Source organism: Dromiciops gliroides, chromosome 1 (genome assembly GCF_019393635.1).
Source record: "Dromiciops gliroides isolate mDroGli1 chromosome 1, mDroGli1.pri, whole genome shotgun sequence".
NCBI classification, from domain to species: Eukaryota; Metazoa; Chordata; class Mammalia; order Microbiotheria; family Microbiotheriidae; genus Dromiciops; species Dromiciops gliroides.
Genome location: NC_057861.1, coordinates 743,418,382 through 743,436,350, shown reverse-complemented (window position 1 = coordinate 743,436,350; position 17,969 = coordinate 743,418,382). Strand labels below are relative to the sequence as shown.

Here is a 17,969-nt window from a genome sequence, read left to right as displayed (position 1 = left end):
AAAAAATACTTGTCATGAGAACTGCAGTAAGATTACCAAATGTCCCATAAAATAATGCTACTTGTTGATTTTGAGCGTACTATAAAACTAACTGCATAATTGCTTCATTTGCCTCTCTAAGGAATCCCTCTGATCCATCCTTCAGTTCAGCACCATTCCTTCTTGCCTTGTTGGAATCCCTCAGGCCAAGGACAATGTAAACTCCTTATAAATATATTCAGCTAGGGCAGCTAGGTGGTGCAGTGGATAGAGTATTGGCTGTGGAGTCAGGAATTCAAATGCAGCCTTAGACACTTGACACTTACTAGCTGTGTGACCCTGGGCAAGTCACTTAACCCTGACTGCCTCACCAAAATACAAAAAGAGAGTGTGTGTGTGTGTGTGTGTGTGTGTGTGTGTGTTCAGCTGTCTGGCTGATTCTATCATTCATCTTGTCATCTACCTACAAGGAACTTAATATTTATTTTTTGTTAAAAAATGAGAATGTTTGATGATTACGTAGCTACCACCTTGGTTCAGACCCTCATTGTCCTTGGCCCCACTGCTTTAACTCGCTCCCTAGTCCAGGCTGTTCTACACGCTGTTATCCCTGAGTCTTTCCTTAAACATAAATCTGTCCACATAACTCTCCAACCCCATTACTTCCAATGGCTCCCTAATCCCGGCAGGCTCAAATATAAACTCCTCTGTCTCTCTTGTAAAATTCTTCACAAGCTGTCCTTTCCTATCCTTCCAGTCTCAGTGGGCATCACCCAGCCCTCCCAGAACAAAAGGCCTTCTCTTTCTCTGTACCTCCAGCGCCTACCTCTGGGCCTTTGCACTGGCCACGTCTACTCCATGCCTAGACTGTACTCTCTCCTCAAGTCTGCATCACAAAATCCTTCTCTCCTTTCCAGACTTAGCTCATGCACATCTTCTACACCCAGGTTTCTTAATCTGAGGTCTGTGAACTTGTTTTAATATCATGTTTCATTTTCACTTTTATATATTTTATTTTATGCACAGAAAAACATGATTGAGAAGGAATTTGTAGCCATCTGCCAAAGTCTACAACCCTAAAAAAGGTTAAGAACTTTTTCTCTATAAAACCTTTCTTGATCCCCACACCTTCTAGTGTTCTTCCTCCCAAACTGCATTAAATCTAACTCCTTTGTATTTATACTCTATTTACTCTGTAGATTTTTTGGTATCCTTTTTCCCTTCCTCCTTCAGAATATAACATCCTTGGAGGTAAAGATGTTTTCATTCTTTGTCTTTGTACCCCCCAGTGTTTGATATATGGTGGGTGTTTAATGAATATTTGCTGATTCAATAGTGGATTGTTATAAAATTATTTAGGATAGCTAAAGCTGTTTTAAACTTTTGAGGTTATTAGTTACCAAACATAAAATGATTCCCTAGGTAAGGGATGAAACTAAATGCAGAAGTGAAAATGTTACTACACAATTGTCCACAACACGCGAAATTAACCAAACGTAGTCTGATCATAGAAAAATAATCATAATCACATCATTTCAAGACTACAAGGGACGTGAGAGATCATCTAGTCCAATCCTTTCATGTTAGGGTTTAAAAGAAACCTGCTATCCAAAGGGAGGTCAGTAAGACACAAGAATAGAAAAATCATCTTACTCTTAAGTCAAGTGCTTTTCTACTGCATGGTGATGCTGCCTTTCCCATAACTGCTTTTCTATCTAACAATCCAAGTATTATGTTACAATAAAAAATTCTCTTAATAACCTCAATGTATTTCTTTTCTTACATAGTAGAGAACTTCTATAGTGCCATTAGAAACAATATGAAGGAACAAAAGTTGTATGATTTCACCATTTCATTCTTTTGTAACGGTCATCTGTACAAAAAAACCTTCCTCAAAACTGAAAGCAGTTTTACCATAATTATCTAAAGAATATTTTCTCATTAGCAGAAAATTGCTTCTGTTTTCTCCCAATTTGAAATTGAAATCTGAAATGAGAATTCTACTTTTGTAAATATCCCTGGCTTTACAGATTGAATGTAATCTAGCAAATTTATAAAGGTTCATTTTCCCATTGATTCCCAGCCTTCTCAGCTGATAATACCTTTTGTATCTTTATTACACATAGGGCTTTGCTTAGTTTCAGGATCTGTACTCTACCACCATCACTTTTCCCTTTTCAACCATGAAGAGTTCCCACGTCTGGAGACTCCTCAAGGGGAAAAGGGCAATGAGTTAAAAGACCTGTGTAGTCCAGTCTTAGCCCCCTGAGCCTCTGGTTTTCCATCTCTGAAATGAGGGAACTGGATGAGTAGCACAGTATAGTAGGAAGAGGACAAGATGAGGAATAAGGAGGCCTTGATAGGAAGCTCGATGCTAGCCCTTTACCCTGGTAGGGGAAGTGCTGATGATCAACACACACCGTGCCTTAGTGAGGAATAGAAAAGTCTTTCCTGGACAGATTGTTCCAGGACACTGAGGTCACAGTCCCACTCTCTCCAACAGGTCAGCTAGCCAGGAAGCAATGAAGAAGATCAGGAAGTGACACTCCTCACCGCAAATGTCCAGGCCTTTCTTCCTCCCCGGCAGAGCTACTTGCTAACGCATGATGGGCCAAAGCCATTATTTACAGCAGCACAGCAAACGTGCGCTAAGAAACCTTACTAGAAGTGCCTTTGTCTCCTCCCCCTCCCATCATCAGGGACCACATATTCTCTACTGACCTGTGGGGAATAAAAAGTCCTACTTGTAAAGTCTCTAAAACCAGCAGAGTTCCACCACCCACAATCTCTTGCCCCTAATTGGACCACAAAATTTCCCTGCCATGAAGAGTGTAGGGATGGCCACTGAGGGCTGCAGTTAATTCTCAATAAAGATTACACAGACATGTAGATTTTCAATCAGAATTTTCTAAGATAATTTAATTAATATAGTATTGTTGTACATTTTGCATGCTGGCTATTGGTATCACTTCTCTAGCTAAATAAATGTCAGTGACATGTCTTTTTTTGTTTTTTGTTTTTTAGTGAGGCAATTGGGGTTAAGTGACTTGCCCAGGGTCACACAGCTAGTAAGTGTTAAGTGTCTGAGGCCGGATTTGAACTCAGGTACTCCCGACTCCAGGGCCGGTGCTCTATCCACTGTGCCACCTAGCTGCCCCAGTGACATGTCTTAATACCCCCAAAACAATACTTCTAACTTTGTAACTAATTGCTGTTTGCACATTCTTTTAATTCCTATGTGCACAACACATCCTAAATATGTGAGCACATGGTATGTGAACTTAAATCCAATTAAAATCATCTTACCTGTGTAAAAAGAATAAACTGAGCAAACTGCCAAGGAAGCATGAAAGCAACATTAGACACAATGAGTGCAATGAAGTCTTTCTTACAATTCTGTCGAGACCTTAAAAGAGAGAATAACAATACGTTTAGCCAGGCAATCTCTAATGCAAAGGGAGACAGCAAGACGAACACCAAAATGTAAATCCTGTGACAGTCTCCTGTGCTCCTTCTCCTGTTCCCTTACTCCTCTGAGGCACATCCTCATCACTCTTTCCTCACACTCTTGGAATTTGGCTTTTACACCTACAGAATATCTTCTGTTGCTCTTCTCTCCTCCCTTGGGTTCCTAGGCACTGCAGGATTATTCTCCTATCTCTGACTGTTCCTTCCATCTTTACTTGTACCTCAGTCTCCTCCTACGCTTCTCAAGAGTCGACCTTTGGCTCCTTTCTCTCACTTTTCTAAACTCCCTCCCTTTCCGGGAGCCCTGTCTACTCGTATGGCTTCAATGATCTATGCTGATGACTCTCAGATCAAAAGCTCCACCTACCTCTAACCACTCCCTCAAAGCTTCAGTCCCATATTTCCAACTGCTTGCTGGATATGGCGACTTGGTCTCACCAGTATCTCAAATTCACCATCTCCAAATCTGAACTTGCCATCTATCCCCTAAAACGTGAGCCTCCCTTAGTTTATCTACCTTTCTGATGACGTGATCATCATCCTTCCAGGCACCCAGGTTGGTAACGTAAGACCCATCTTTGGCTTCTGCCTCTCCCCCCACCTAGTTACCACCTCCTGTTCCTTTTATCTCCGTAATATCTCATGACCACTCTAATTCAGATTCACATCGTTTTCATAGCTCTGCTTGCCTGGACAGTGCATCCTCTCATTTATTCTTCACGTTAGTCTGAATGCTCTTCCTAGTGCATTGCTCTGGTCATCACTACTCTACTTAACCTGCAGTGGACCCCCATAGCCCCTAAATAAGACACAGAGTAACATATGTCCAAAAGTCTCCATCCTTTTGCTTCAACCTGTCTTTCCAGGCTTACCTCTCGTTTCTCTGTCTAATCATATACTCACATTACAGCCAAACAGAACTACTTTCTGTCCTGCTGTCTCCTAACTTCAGGAGACCTACCTGATCCCCGACCAGTAAAGATCCTCTCTTCTGACAAACCTCACATTGCACTACATTTCTCTATTGCATTTATGTGATATTCTGTCTTAGAGGACAAGGAATGTCTTATCTAAACAATGTATGATTAGCATAAAATTATCTCAACTGAGGTAATAATTGTGCAGTGCTTAGCACAGTTCCTGACACACAGTAGGTGCTTAATAAATGCTTGTTTCCTTCCTTCTTAGACACTACAAGTGTTTAATAAACATTTGGTAAATATATATATATAGTATTTCATTATATAGTTAATAAAATAATAAGTTAAACAGAATTCTGAATTAACCAAAATATCACAATCTCACCCATATATGCTTTTATTTTGTTTTTGGTCCAAACCTACGATTCTGTTAACACAGAGACCCCTCAAAGAGGAAACTCCCTTTACAAATGTGAACCCCCATCTTTGCAGCAACGTGTGTCACCTCATTCTTAAAAAACTGTCATTCTCTCCCGCCATCTACTATCCTAACGCCCACATCCTTTTCACACCCAAACTCCTAGAACAAGCCATCCGTGCTCGTGGTCTCCACTTCTACACCTATCACTCTTTCACCTGTCATTCCCACTCCTTTGCAAGCTCATTCATTGCAGGCCCTGCCATGCAACCCAAACTGCTTCCATCACAGCTGCCAATAACCTCTTTTTCTTGGCTTTTCACTCCTTCTTAAAGTGGGGCCCTGCCTCCAAGATGCGCTGTCCCTAGCTTCGGGGGCTACAATTTAAGGAGGGGCAGGTTCTCCACTCCCCTGGCCTGTGCTCTAGTCTGTCCCGATAACCTCTTAACTGCTCAATCCAATGGCCTTTTTTTCAGTCCTCCTCTTCCTTGATGTCTCCGCAGTCTTTGTTCCTGGACAGTCAAGAAATAAGTTTCTGTGGCTCCCTACTGCCTTTAGGAAAAATCACAAACTACTCTGTTTGGTGTTTGAAGTCCTTTACAATGTGGTTTGAACCTATATTCCCTGGTAGATTTTACTTGCACAATTACCTTTCACATGGCATTCCGCCTCCTACCTGAAATGTTTCCCCTCACCCCTTCCACCTCCCAATATTCCAGGCTCCCTTTCACAGATTAATCACGGGCCATGCCTTACCTATTACCTTCCAATCTTTCTCATCCTTACTCAGTATTTACTTTGTATAGATTCTATATTTCCATCTCTGTCCATATCATTGCCCCAGTCAAATGAAAGATCCTCTTATTTTTGTCTTTGTATCATTGTCTTTTAAAATCCTCAATTTTTTTTTTTTTTGGTGAGACAATTGGGGTTAAGTGACTTGCCCAGGGTCACACAGCTAGTAAATGTTAAGTGTCTGAGGCCGGATTTGAACTCAGGTCCTCCTGAATCCAGGGCCGGTGCTCTATCCACTACGCCCCCTAGCTGCCCCTCCTCCTCAATCAATTTAATTAAATTAAATAGCAGGCCAGAGAGAGCCTGATCCACAAGGAACCTGAAAATCTGATATCCACCCGAACATTCCTTCCTAGAAAATCAGGACGCCTCTATCAGGGAACAGATGCCCTGACTCCAATATCATCCTGAAATATTTTTCCAAGTGTCCATCACCACTTCCTCTTCTCAGAGATAAAAACGGATCTAGGCATTAAAAGCACCCAGAGCATACATCCGTCATGAGGAGGTCAAAACCTTCTTGACTCTTCGTGACTCCATTTGGGCTTTTGGCAAATATAATCCAACTCATTTTACAGATGAGGAAACTGAGGCAAACAGGGTTAGGTGACTTGCCTAGAATCACACAGCTAGTAAGTGTCTGAGATTAGTTTCAATGAACTCATGAAGATGAGTCTTGCTGACTTCCAGCCCAGCACTCGGTGCTCTATGGCCCTGCCTAACGGCCCTCTTTGTATGACTTATACTCGGCCTCCACAACTTTCAAATGTTTATGGTATGAATGTATTGGATGCCACCCAAAACATGTATTTTCCATTCTTTACACTCAAAGGACAAGGGGAAAATAAAAACTTCCACAGAGCCCCACAATTAAGAAACACTTGGTAAATACCCTTACTGCCTGCTATGAAATTATCTCTGAAAAATAGTCAAGACATTTGCATAAAAGTCATTAATGTTTCACATAGATTTTAGAGATGTTTCATGAAAAACCACCCCAATTAATTATCTTGGAAAAAACTGATACAAGCAAGAAAAGATACTCTTAAAAAATAATGTAGGCAATACTCACAAGCAAAAAGAGTAGGAACTACCTACTAAAATTGAATAGCTAAAAGATGAGACCTACATGAAAAAAACATTTTTGTATAATGAGCTTTAAAAGGACATTATTTCTTTTTCTTTCTTTCTTTCTTTATTTTTTACGGGGCAATGGGGGTTAAGTGACTTGCCCAGGGTCACACAGCTAGTAAGTGTCAAGTGTCTGAGGCCGGATTTGAACTCAGGTACTCCTGAATCCAGGGCCGGTGCTTTATCCACTGCACCACCTAGCTGCCCCCAAAAGGACATTATTTCTTAATCTAATTCTTAGATTATCTTAGTGTAAATAACTATACTTCTAGTTTACCATTTCTTAATTCATTTTGATAATATGATTCCATTTATAAATAATACATGAGTTATCTAAGTTTTGTTCAAACTTTTTAGATAAACAAGAATCTTAGAAATTCAAGTCTGTTCAATAAGTTATATGAAAATTACCTGAGAACATGAGTTATAAGCAGCATCTGAAGTACATGGAATGGGTATGAAAAACTTTCTCGGAGGGGTGGAGTCCACATCACACGTGTAGACTGAAAACAATAAACTGGTTAGTTTATGATGTTTTACTACACTTAAAATGATCAAATACTCAGCAAAAATCATGACTCATAAGGTTGTTAATAATTTAAGTAAATAACTATATTACATCCTAAGCATGGCTCTTCAGGTTAAGTTTCCCAGTCCTAGAAAATCAAGACTTAGTTCTACAAATACAAAGTACAGAGCCAGGAGAACAATGAAAATCAGGCCAACTAAAGGGCTAGTGTCACTGGTGCAAGAGGGCCAGAAATGGGGCTATGGGCTTAAACGGTTAGGGTCTGTAACCTGCCTAGAGTTGTTCTTAGATATGTCAGATTAGATAGCTGCTAAGACCAATGGAGTCCACGCATACCAAGTGCAAACATTGGCAGAAATCACTGGTAATTCCAGAGGGAGGCTTTGGCATTTGTAAACTCTCTTAAAATAATCAATGTGTTTGTGAATTACTGAACAAATATATAAAAATACACCTGATATTTTAAGCGTAGGTTGGTTCTCTCAAAGTCAACAAGTAAAATCTTCATAAAAGATAAATTAAGAAAATTACATGGAACATTAAGAATTGGTATAATTTGCTTAAAACCGAGAAAAGCTAATGTTGTCAAAGTGTAATGTAAAATTTCAAATTTTCTTGTTAAACTGTAAAACCACTGTAATAATTTCTTTAAAAGCCATTTTGACTAGTTAAATGTGATCTTTAATGATCGAGGGGAAAAAGTAGATCTTAGGCAAGAATCTTCAGTTGCTGAGGAGTTTAGAGCCCTTCTGAAGTAAAAGTCATTGGGAATCCCCAATTTCCAGGGTAAAGGCACCACAGCCCAAAGAGGCAGTGTAAATAGTCCACGTTCACACAGGCTCTGACCTAGGGTTTATGAGTCTGAAGTAAGTGCAAAGTAATCTCGTAGTTATATGAAAAGCAACAATTACATACAAACTACCTGGATCTGAATGTAACCCTTCCTGACCAGCAGACTCATGCGACTGGGGTGGGGGGAGTGGGGGTTTAGAATTTTGCTTATGGCTATATTAAGTATTTATGTATTTTATTCAGTTTTTTCTTCTGAATGTGAAAGGAAAAAAGACAAAGATAACAAAAAATGGTCTAAAAATTAAGTTTAAAAAAAAGCTAAGGAGGCAAAGTTACATCTCTTCCTGGTAAGAAAAGATAGCCAAGTAGGGCAAAATGGCCAGGAACAGGCCACCTGGAGTCAGACAGGCTAAAATGGGGAAATCTGTCAAATATCAGGCCTAGAAGTAACTCCTGCTAAAAACAGAAAAGTGATTGTGATAGCCCCTGTACAGAAAACTGGAGCTAAGCCAGGCAATGATCAAGCATAAAAAACATTTCCATAGAGATAGAAAGTTAGAAAAGGGGACAGAGAGCACTAAGAATCACCCAGTTTTTAGTCTACTTTTGAAAAACGTAACTACTCTAAATGTGAGACCTTTGTCCTGTGACCACTGATTGTATACCATATCATACATATTGGCATTTTGGGGATCAGGAAACCAGAAGGCACAACGAATAAATACATTCCAAAAAGGAAATAGAAGAATTGATTTCATCGTGTACCCACATGCAACAAGAATACCTGCAGAATCATTTTGTCTTGCAGTACTCAGAATGAGCAAAAGCGAAAAGAAACTATAACTATAAAGCAACTGCAGCTTAAGCACAAACATCTGCTGCAGAGGATGAAAAAGTAAAGAAATAAAAGTGGAGAAGATCCTGCAAATCAAGTCAGAATATACATCATGACTCTTGGCAACTTCACTGTGAAGGTAGAAAGATAAGGCAGGATGGTAAAAAAAAAATGTCAGAAAATATAAATAAGTTGCATTTAAGAACTGTAAGAGATCAAAGACTTACAGACTGCACAGAAGCCTCATGTTCCTGGACATGAATAAAAATAAAAGAAAAAAATTTTAAATCATAAAATGTACTACATTGTGGATAAGAATACTGGAATGAGTAAGCAGTTAATACTAGTTTCCAACAAGGGAATAATTTCATAATCAGCTGCTTGTATATAGTCAGAATTTTACTGTTTGGGGTTAAGTGTCAAATACAGTACCAAATTTTTTGAATAAAGGAAAAAAACACTGTACGACATAACAGCTACAACCTAACCTTTCAAACAAGCTAATGATTCTGAACAATGAAAACTGGCAAATAAAACCCCAACTCTGGTTATCACCATTTTCTTAAAGAAATTTAACTCAAGTAAATAAGTTTCCAGCACAAGTCAAAACCTGCTCAACCAGAAAAGGCTTGATTTCCTTGCCAGACAGAGAGACATGGCAGTCAAAAGAAACACCAACATGAGCACAAGTTCATTTGTGAAACATCACAGGTGAAGTCACAAGAAGAATGGGAATAGCATCACTTCACAATAGAGAGAAAAGTAGAGGAGAGGAAAATCTATCTGTCCTCATAGTTGCATTTTATATGGGGCAGCCAGGAGGATAGAGCACTGGCCCTGAGTTGAGAGGACCCGAGTTCAAATCTCACCTCACACATTTACTAGTTGTGGAATCCTGGGCAATCCTAATTGTCTTAAACATCTGGGGCCCTCTCCAGTTGTCTTCATAACATATCTTGCCACTGGACCCAGATGGCTCTGGAGGAGAAAGTGATGCTGGCAACTCTGCACAGTCCATCCTTGCTTAATTCCAATTCAGTGCAAGTCAGACATCTGTCATAGTCCTCTTCCCAGAACAAAGGACAGGGGGCAGCTAGGTGGCGCAGTGCATAAAGTACTGGCCCTGGATTCAGGAGAACCTCAGTTCAAATCCAGCCTCAGACACTTGACACTAGCTGTGTGACCCTAGGCAAGTCACTTAACCCTCACTGCCCCGCCAAACAAACAAACAAAAAAGAACAAAGGACAAACAACAACAGTCTACATATTAGGTAATGTTGCTTAACTTTTATATGGAGAATATACTCTTCTTGGGGGGAAAGAGTTGTATGCTTATTGTGAAGTCTCAATGATTTTTTAAATTCAAAAACCCCAAATTGCACTTAAAAAAATAAAAGCTGTCCTCAGAAAACTGGAAATAAAGCTCCACTAAGCTGACCAAATGTAAAATGTCACAGATTTGCCAGAATGTTTGCTAGTGATCCATCTCTAAGCTAATTGTTTGATCATGGTTTTCAGGTAGTCCAATAATTTTCAAATTATCTCTCCTTGATCTATTTTCCAGGTCAGCTGTTTTTCCAAGAAGATATTTCACACTGCCCTCTACTATTTTTCATTTGGATTTGCTTTATTGTATCTTGGTTTCTCACCAAGTCACTAGCTTCCATTAAATCCTAATTCTTAGGCAATTATTTTCTTCTGAGAGCTTTTTCCATTTGGCTTTTCAACCTGTTGACGTTTTTCTCATGACTTTCCTGCATCACTCTCATTTTTTCCTCTATTTCTTTATCTTCAAAGTCCTTTTTGAGTGCCACTATGGCCTGAGACCCATTCATATTTTTCTTGGAAGCTTTGGATGTAGGAGCCCTGATATTGCCTATTCTCTTTTGAGGGTGCACCTCAATCTTCCTTGTCACTTAAAGAAACTTTCCTATGTTCAGTATTTTTATCTGTCTGCTCATCTTGCTATCTTTATTTGACTTTTAACTCCTTTTTAAAGTGGGGACACTTCTTCCAGGCTGCACTGTCCCAAGACTTCAGGGTGTTCCGGTGGTACAGTTCTAAGAAGAGGCAAGTTCGTTCTCTCTCTCTCTTTTTAGGGGGGGAGGGGCCAGGGCCAATGAGGGTTAAGTGACTTACCCAAGGTCACACAGTAGTAGGTCTGTCAAATGTCTGAGGCGCGGATTTGAACTCAGGTCCTCCTGAATCCAGGGCCGGTGCTTACCACTGCGCCAACTAGCTGCCCCCAAGAGGCAAGTTCTGCACTCATCTGGCCTGTGCTCTGGTCTGAAAATAACCCCAGGCCTACTTGCTCTTCAACCAGAAAACAACATTTTTGTTTTGCTGGGTTGTTAGCTCTGACGAGCCTACGTCCCTCCCCGACCTGGGCCACCGCCACTCAAGGCTGCTTTCTGGTTCCCAGCAGGAATAAAACAACCAAGTTCCACCTCAGCTCCACAGAGACCCCTGTAATCTCCCCCTGGCCAACCACTCAGCCCTCTCACCAGACCGAGAAGTTAGTTCCAGAAGATGCTGGCGCTGCAGCTGATTCAGAGGTTCTGGAGGTCTCTTTCTCTGGCACAGCCTGCCTGGGGCTGGATCTGTGATGGCTCAACCTCAGGGTTGGGTTCCACTCCTGCCCCAGCACAGCAGACCCCTCATGTCGACCTTCTAAGCTGTCTTTGGCTGGAAAAGAATCTCACCCCATCCTTTTGTGGGTTCTGCTGCTCCAGGTATTGCCATATGGCATTATCTGAAGGGATTTGGGGGAGAGCTTCAAGCCTGTCCTCCTGCCGATCCATTCTCATTATGGACCATGGTGGAACCACCTCATTTAGGCTCAGTCCCAAACAGACATGAAAAGTGTAAAGAATGTACACAGAAGGGAGATTCTCCAGATGCTCTAGGTTGCTGGTGACATTATGACTGCAAGGCCCTGCAATGTCACAGCCTATCCTCAATTAAATCTAGTCATTCAAGAGACCACCCTCCCTGTCCAAACAAAGTCCATGATGAATTCATATTACCCAAAGGATGACATTTCGCTGGGTTGACACCCCATTGGTACACAACTGAACACCGCCAATGGAGCATAATTTAGGCACAAAATTGAAAAGGGAAGAGAACTGAATTGCACTGGGAATGAGTGAAATTATCAAAGATGCCAAACTGCTTCCTGGTCTATCTTTCATCTGAATTCTCTCCTGCTAATGCTTATGAACCAGAGGCTCACACAATCTCAGCAGAATCCAAGCTGTGGATTACCCCCAAAGGCAATGGGAACGTGCACCATGAGTTCAGCAGACTGAAGCATATTATATCTACAGTAGCCCTGGGTGAGAACTGGCTCACAAACAGTAAGGATAATATAAGTGAAAAGAGAGGGAGCTCAGCTTTAAAAGTGATAGATAAACAGATGGTCAGCTCAAGGGTTACCCCTGGTATTCATGCAAGGTCAAAGAGTCAGAGTCAGACAGCCAGCATGCTAAGGCGATTGCTCTAATTATGGAAGGACACAGCCATGGATCAAACTGAAGGCCCCAGCTATGTTGCAATTGGCACTATGGGAGAGGGAGTGCCCACATCAATGAAACCCAAGTGTTTTCTCTAGGAAAGATAGTAACAGCATAAAAGCCTCTCTCTCTTTCATCCAATCCTAAGGAACGTTTCTACTCCGGGTCTTCGACTCTTTTGTGTGGCTGTCTTAACACCTTCTGTCACTACTGAAATGTCAAGCTTATCATGTAGGAAGTGCCAGCCTTGGGGTTAGGAAGATGGCTTCACAATGCCACCCCAATATATCCTATCTGTGTGACCCTTGGCAAGTCATTTACCCCATCTCTGTCCTAGGCAACTCTGAAGAAGAGCTACAGAACAGTTTGGGAGAGGGAGTGTACTCTACTATAAAAACAACAGAGATCCAGAAGGAAAAAGGCCCCAGAAAGAAATGATTGCACTAGTCTAGCATTTCTAATTCTATTAAATTATAACAACTTTGTTCTAATTGTTTATTAATGAGTAACAAACTCCCAGCTTCAAGATGATGTTCTCTCGTGTCATCCTTTCTCCATTATCCCGAACCAATTTAAATATATATATATTAAGGATATGGTGTGATTCTACTACTTTGAGGGGACATTGAAAACCTACTATGTTCTGAGTGCTGGGCCCTTCTGTAGAGCTACTGCTACCATTTATATCCTACACAAAGTTGACTTAAAATGACCATGATTTTGATATACAAGGGGATTAACCATGCTCCTACTCCTTCCCTTTTGGAGGACTTTGCTCTTATAACTTTAACAATGAACAGAACGCAATAGTCATATGTCTAAATAACAGCTGAATGTGTTGGCAAAGGCAGGCTGGTAACAGCCACTGCTTTTTAAATGTCTAGCTTAATCTATACTTAAATACATTGGCTCTAAGACTGAGACGACCCATCTTGTAATAGACAGAACACTTGGCTTAGAGTCAGGTCACCTGGGCTCTAGTATCCAGGTTTAAAATCACTGATGTGACCCTTCATACCAGTCGCAGCCCCTCTCTGATGCTCCTCCTCTTCCTGTAATGAGTTAGTTCAACAAGATAGATGAACTCTAAGACCACTCCAAATGCATAAAAATTCCACAAATCTAGAGACTTTTTCAAATGATAGTTTTCCTGATTATGCTCCCTAGCCCTTTGTCTATAATTATGAATTACTTTTACTATATAATTTTCTAAATAAAATGGCAAAATTCAATGAACACTTGGCAAGGTCCATATGACAGTAGTAAGGATATGGTAGGAGTTTGGGACTTAAAAAAACGATCAATTAACAATAAAGATTTGTTTCTAAAAACAGAAATTTTCTGGGTGCCGACAGAGATATAACCTATGTTTCTTTCCACACCCTATGCTGATTGCAGAACAATCTGTATCTCTGGCAGTAACTTCTTGCATATATGCTTTAAAGACAGAGAAGACTAGCCTCAATGTCTAGCTGTGGTTTTGGTTTGAAAAGGATTGCATGCTGTGGGAGTGAGCTGTCACATTTTAAAGCTCCTCTTGTATTTTATATTCTAAGCTCAGCATTTAGTGTTACTGCATAAGAATGTATATAATGTATAAAATAGTCTTAATGAAAGTTCTGTAAGATTTTAGAGTATATGCTAGAAAAATAAATTATCATATTAAAAAGTTAGTTCTAAATTGCCTTCAAGGATTTACTTATAATTGAAATTGTAATTTTCAATCCAAAATATGTTTAAATATTCTAGGGAAGTATGTAATTGGAAAATTCCTCACCCAGATTATGAAAATTAATTTATTGAAAACAAACCTCTCCATGGTTGAAAAAGTAGCACAGTACTGTAATTAGACCTCCAACTTGACTTCCACTGCAGGGGGAAAAAGAATATGAATAAAAATTATGTAAATTTATGTGAAAACTGTCATAAATAATTTCTGAAAAATCATACATATTTAAAAGAACACATGTAAAAGTAAACATGTAATTCTCTAAATTTCAAAAAACAAATATTACTAAACAAACTATGTCAAACACATTAGAAGTAAATCAATTAGTAGTAATTTACATAATTTCATTTTAATACAGATTTCAAAGTAGCAGGGGTGATTAACATTTCTAGCCTGAATTAATATATTTACACATACTTGAAATGCAAAATTCCATCAATGGTTTAATATTCAACATTTAATAAAAATGCTTAAATATAAAATATTTGTATGTACAGGTTAAACTATAAACATATGTAAATTATTTTTAAACAAACATAGAATTCAGAAAGATATAAATAAGTGTTATCCCCTTTAAAAATAATCGCCTTGTAAGGCTATATATTTATGCTAATAATACAAAACATTTTGTGAATGCCTTCTTTTGAACTGCCATCAAAATCCATGGAAATTCTTTTTCATATCCGCAGTCATCCTTTGAAAGTGGAGTTAGATTTTTTGTTTTTAAACTGATAAAACTTAGAAAGAACTCAAGTCTAGTAGATATGTAAATAATGTATACAGCTATATAAGGTAAAATGAAGAACATTTTTGGTGTTTTATAAAAGTATGATACAGAACATGAACTGAAGTTCTCTTCTGTTTAGAGCAATGCCCAAACCAGTTCGAAATGTCTTGAGCAATGAGACCTTTGTAATATATTTTAACAGTCTCCCAAGGTGCTGTAACAATTTCAATGGATGAGTTGTTTTTTAAAATCTCATTACCTTACAGTCACAGCTTGTCAAATGGACTACCACTTGGGCAAAATGTGCTCAGAGGGAGAGAGAAGCCAATTAATCAAATATTCTGTTTCATGAAGAGTCAAAATTTTCACATTCAATTGATTCTATCATATCTGGATTATTCTAATAATTATAAAGCTAATCTGACAACATTATCTACCATATCGTTTCACCAATAACATTAATACATTCTGATCAAACTCCAAATCCCATCTAAAATGCTGGAAATCCCCCTGGGATGTCTTAGAGGTGGTTCTGCATTCATCACTATAAATTCCTGTCAAAATAAGTTCTACCTGCACTGCTAAAAAACTGGGTAGGAAAGCAACGTGCTCAACTTGGAAACTGGACTGTATGTGATTTCTAACTCTGACACCTAACTAGTGGACTGACCATACAACAAGTCACATAACCACTCTGTGCCTCAATTTCCCTTGTCTACAAAACCATACTACTTCATTGCCTACACCTCAGGGTTGTTTTTAAGGAAAGTATTTTGTAACCTGAAGTTTGGTTACATAAATAGAAGTATCTCCACTGACTTCTTTTGGACTTTTTTCAAGGACAAATTAGGTTAGCCATATATACATACACACACATACATATATTCCAAGTGTCCTAAGGCAATCAGGTTATAGAAGAAGTAACAAAAAAATAAGTCTGACTGTTATGGAGGAGTAGGCAGGGAATGAAGGCAGCAAGGGATCATCAGAGGATAGAATAATGCCTTCAAATTACTTTATCTGTCCTTTGCCAGTAATTTCTGAAGCTTTGCTTTCTAACTGTCTTCAAACCTAATTTAAAATTCAAGTTTGATAAGAGAAGAAAATAGATTATGTTTACAATGTTTATGCTACTGGTTAAATGATTCAGACATCTTTAAGAAGTGCCTCCCAACTGTACTACTGCTCTTCAAGACCACCTTTATTTTCTTACATTTCTAAACATAATTTATTTTCAAAATATGTCATGTCCCATATATTTGTCCTCCTTGGGCCCAGAGTGACAGCAGCAATAAAAGTTGAAGAAACAAAGATTTAGGCTTTACATAAACCTACCCAACAATGGAATGGGCTATTGACCCACATCTCTCTTCTTTTCTCAACCAAACTTTTTGAAAAAGTCATTTATACTCAAGGCCTCCACTTAGTTTTCCTAGTCCCCCCTTAAGTCATTGAAGTCCATCTTCCAACTTCATTAATCAACTGAAACTGCTCTTTCCAAAGTTAACAAAAATATCCTAATCACCAAATCTAATGGCTTCCTCTCAATGCAGCTGTCCTGAACACTTCTCAAACTCAACATGGCCATGAAGAGTTATTATCCTGCTCTCCCAAACCACACTTCTTCCACACTGTTCTACTATGGTCAAGGACAGCAATATCTTCCCAGTCATTCAGGTTTACAAGCTTAGTCTAACTCATCTCACGTATCTAATCAGGCACCAAATCTTATCATTTCTATCTCTGCATCTGTGTCTCCTCTCAACTTACACAGCCCCCCAGGTCCCTTCCAACTCTTAACTACCATGATTCTGTGATTTCCTTTAGCTTTCTTTCTACTCATGTGCTGGAAATCTAGTATAAGTCTACTAGAAAAGTCTTATTTTTCCCTCTACATCTATTAAGCTAAACTAAAGTAATCTAAGATTAGCTGTAATTTGTTGGGGGCAGTGCTAACAGTCCTTTGATAACAAAGCAAAATTTAATGAAAAGGGATGGGTCTGACTGTAGAAAACAGATTCCTATAGCTTTATGTTGACAAAGATACAAAGAGAATAGAAATTTTACTGCATGAAAACAAAAAGGATGGCAGCAGAGTACAATGGAAAGAACCCTAAAGTTGAATTCAGCGATTTGAGAGACCTTAGAAGTCATCTAGCCCAACATCCTTATCTTAAAGATAAAGGTTTTCAAATCCCTTGGCCAGCTGACGATCTTTCTGAGCTTCACTTTCCTCATTCAGATCTCCACAGAGCCTTTTCAGCTCTAAACTTCTCACAATAACCTGTTTTGTTTGTGCTTTTCTTTGTATCCCCAGTGTTAATCATAGTGCCTTTTTCAGGGTTTTTAAAATCTTTTTTCAGCTCTTCCAAGAGTTATTTTTGGGCCTGAGACCAATTCACATTTTTCTTTGAACTTTTGTATGTAGATGTTTTGATATCATTATCTTCTTCTGAGTTTGTGTTTTGGTTTTCCTCATCACCATAGTAACTTTCTATGGTTAGGTTCTTTTTTTCTCATTTTCTAGCCTACTTCATGACTTTTCAGTTTATGGTAAGACTGGGCTCTGCTCCTGGGGTGGAGAGGGCACTGTCCCTAGCTTCTGGCATAGGGCTTAGGGGGCCTCACTGCTGGCCTGCTGAGGCATGGCCTGATGCTGGCTTGCCTGGATGCTGCTTCCACTGGACTGAGCTCTCTTTTTACCTTAAGGACCTTTCCTGCTGACCTAAGTTGTTTTGAGCTGGAAAATTGTTTCATTCCATCCTTTTGTTGGTTCTGCTCTTTCATAATTCATTTTGAGGTGTTATTTTATAATTATCTGGAGGTGAATTTGGGAGAGTTCAGGTGAGTTCCTGCCTTATTCTGCTATCTTAGCTCCTCCCTCCCAAGATGGGGACTGTGCATGTGTGTGACGTCATTGACATAAAGAACCCTGGGCGAGAAAGCTCTGCCCAGGAAATGGGCAAATGAATATTTACTCTGTAATTCTTAGTCTTAGAGAATGGCCTGGAGCATGGAGAAGTTAAGCAACTTGTTCAGGGTCACACAGCCATAGGTGTTTAATTGGGGTGGGATTAAAACCCAAGTCCTTGAGGCTTTGACATAAACTTAATCCACTCTGTTATGTTGCCTCT

The 17,969-nt window shown here is 39.4% G+C and overlaps 1 protein-coding gene across 1 annotated transcript in view; it reads right to left on the bottom strand.

Annotated features, from left to right (window-relative positions):
• LOC122735668 (probable C-mannosyltransferase DPY19L1) overlaps nucleotides 1–17,969 on the bottom strand; it is a 130,581-nt gene that overhangs the window by 72,792 nt on the left and 39,820 nt on the right. Inside the window, 3 exon segments of the mRNA XM_043977402.1 lie at nucleotides 3,286–3,385; nucleotides 7,123–7,214; nucleotides 14,191–14,248. Coding sequence (XP_043833337.1) covers nucleotides 3,286–3,385; nucleotides 7,123–7,214; nucleotides 14,191–14,248 — 250 coding nt within the window.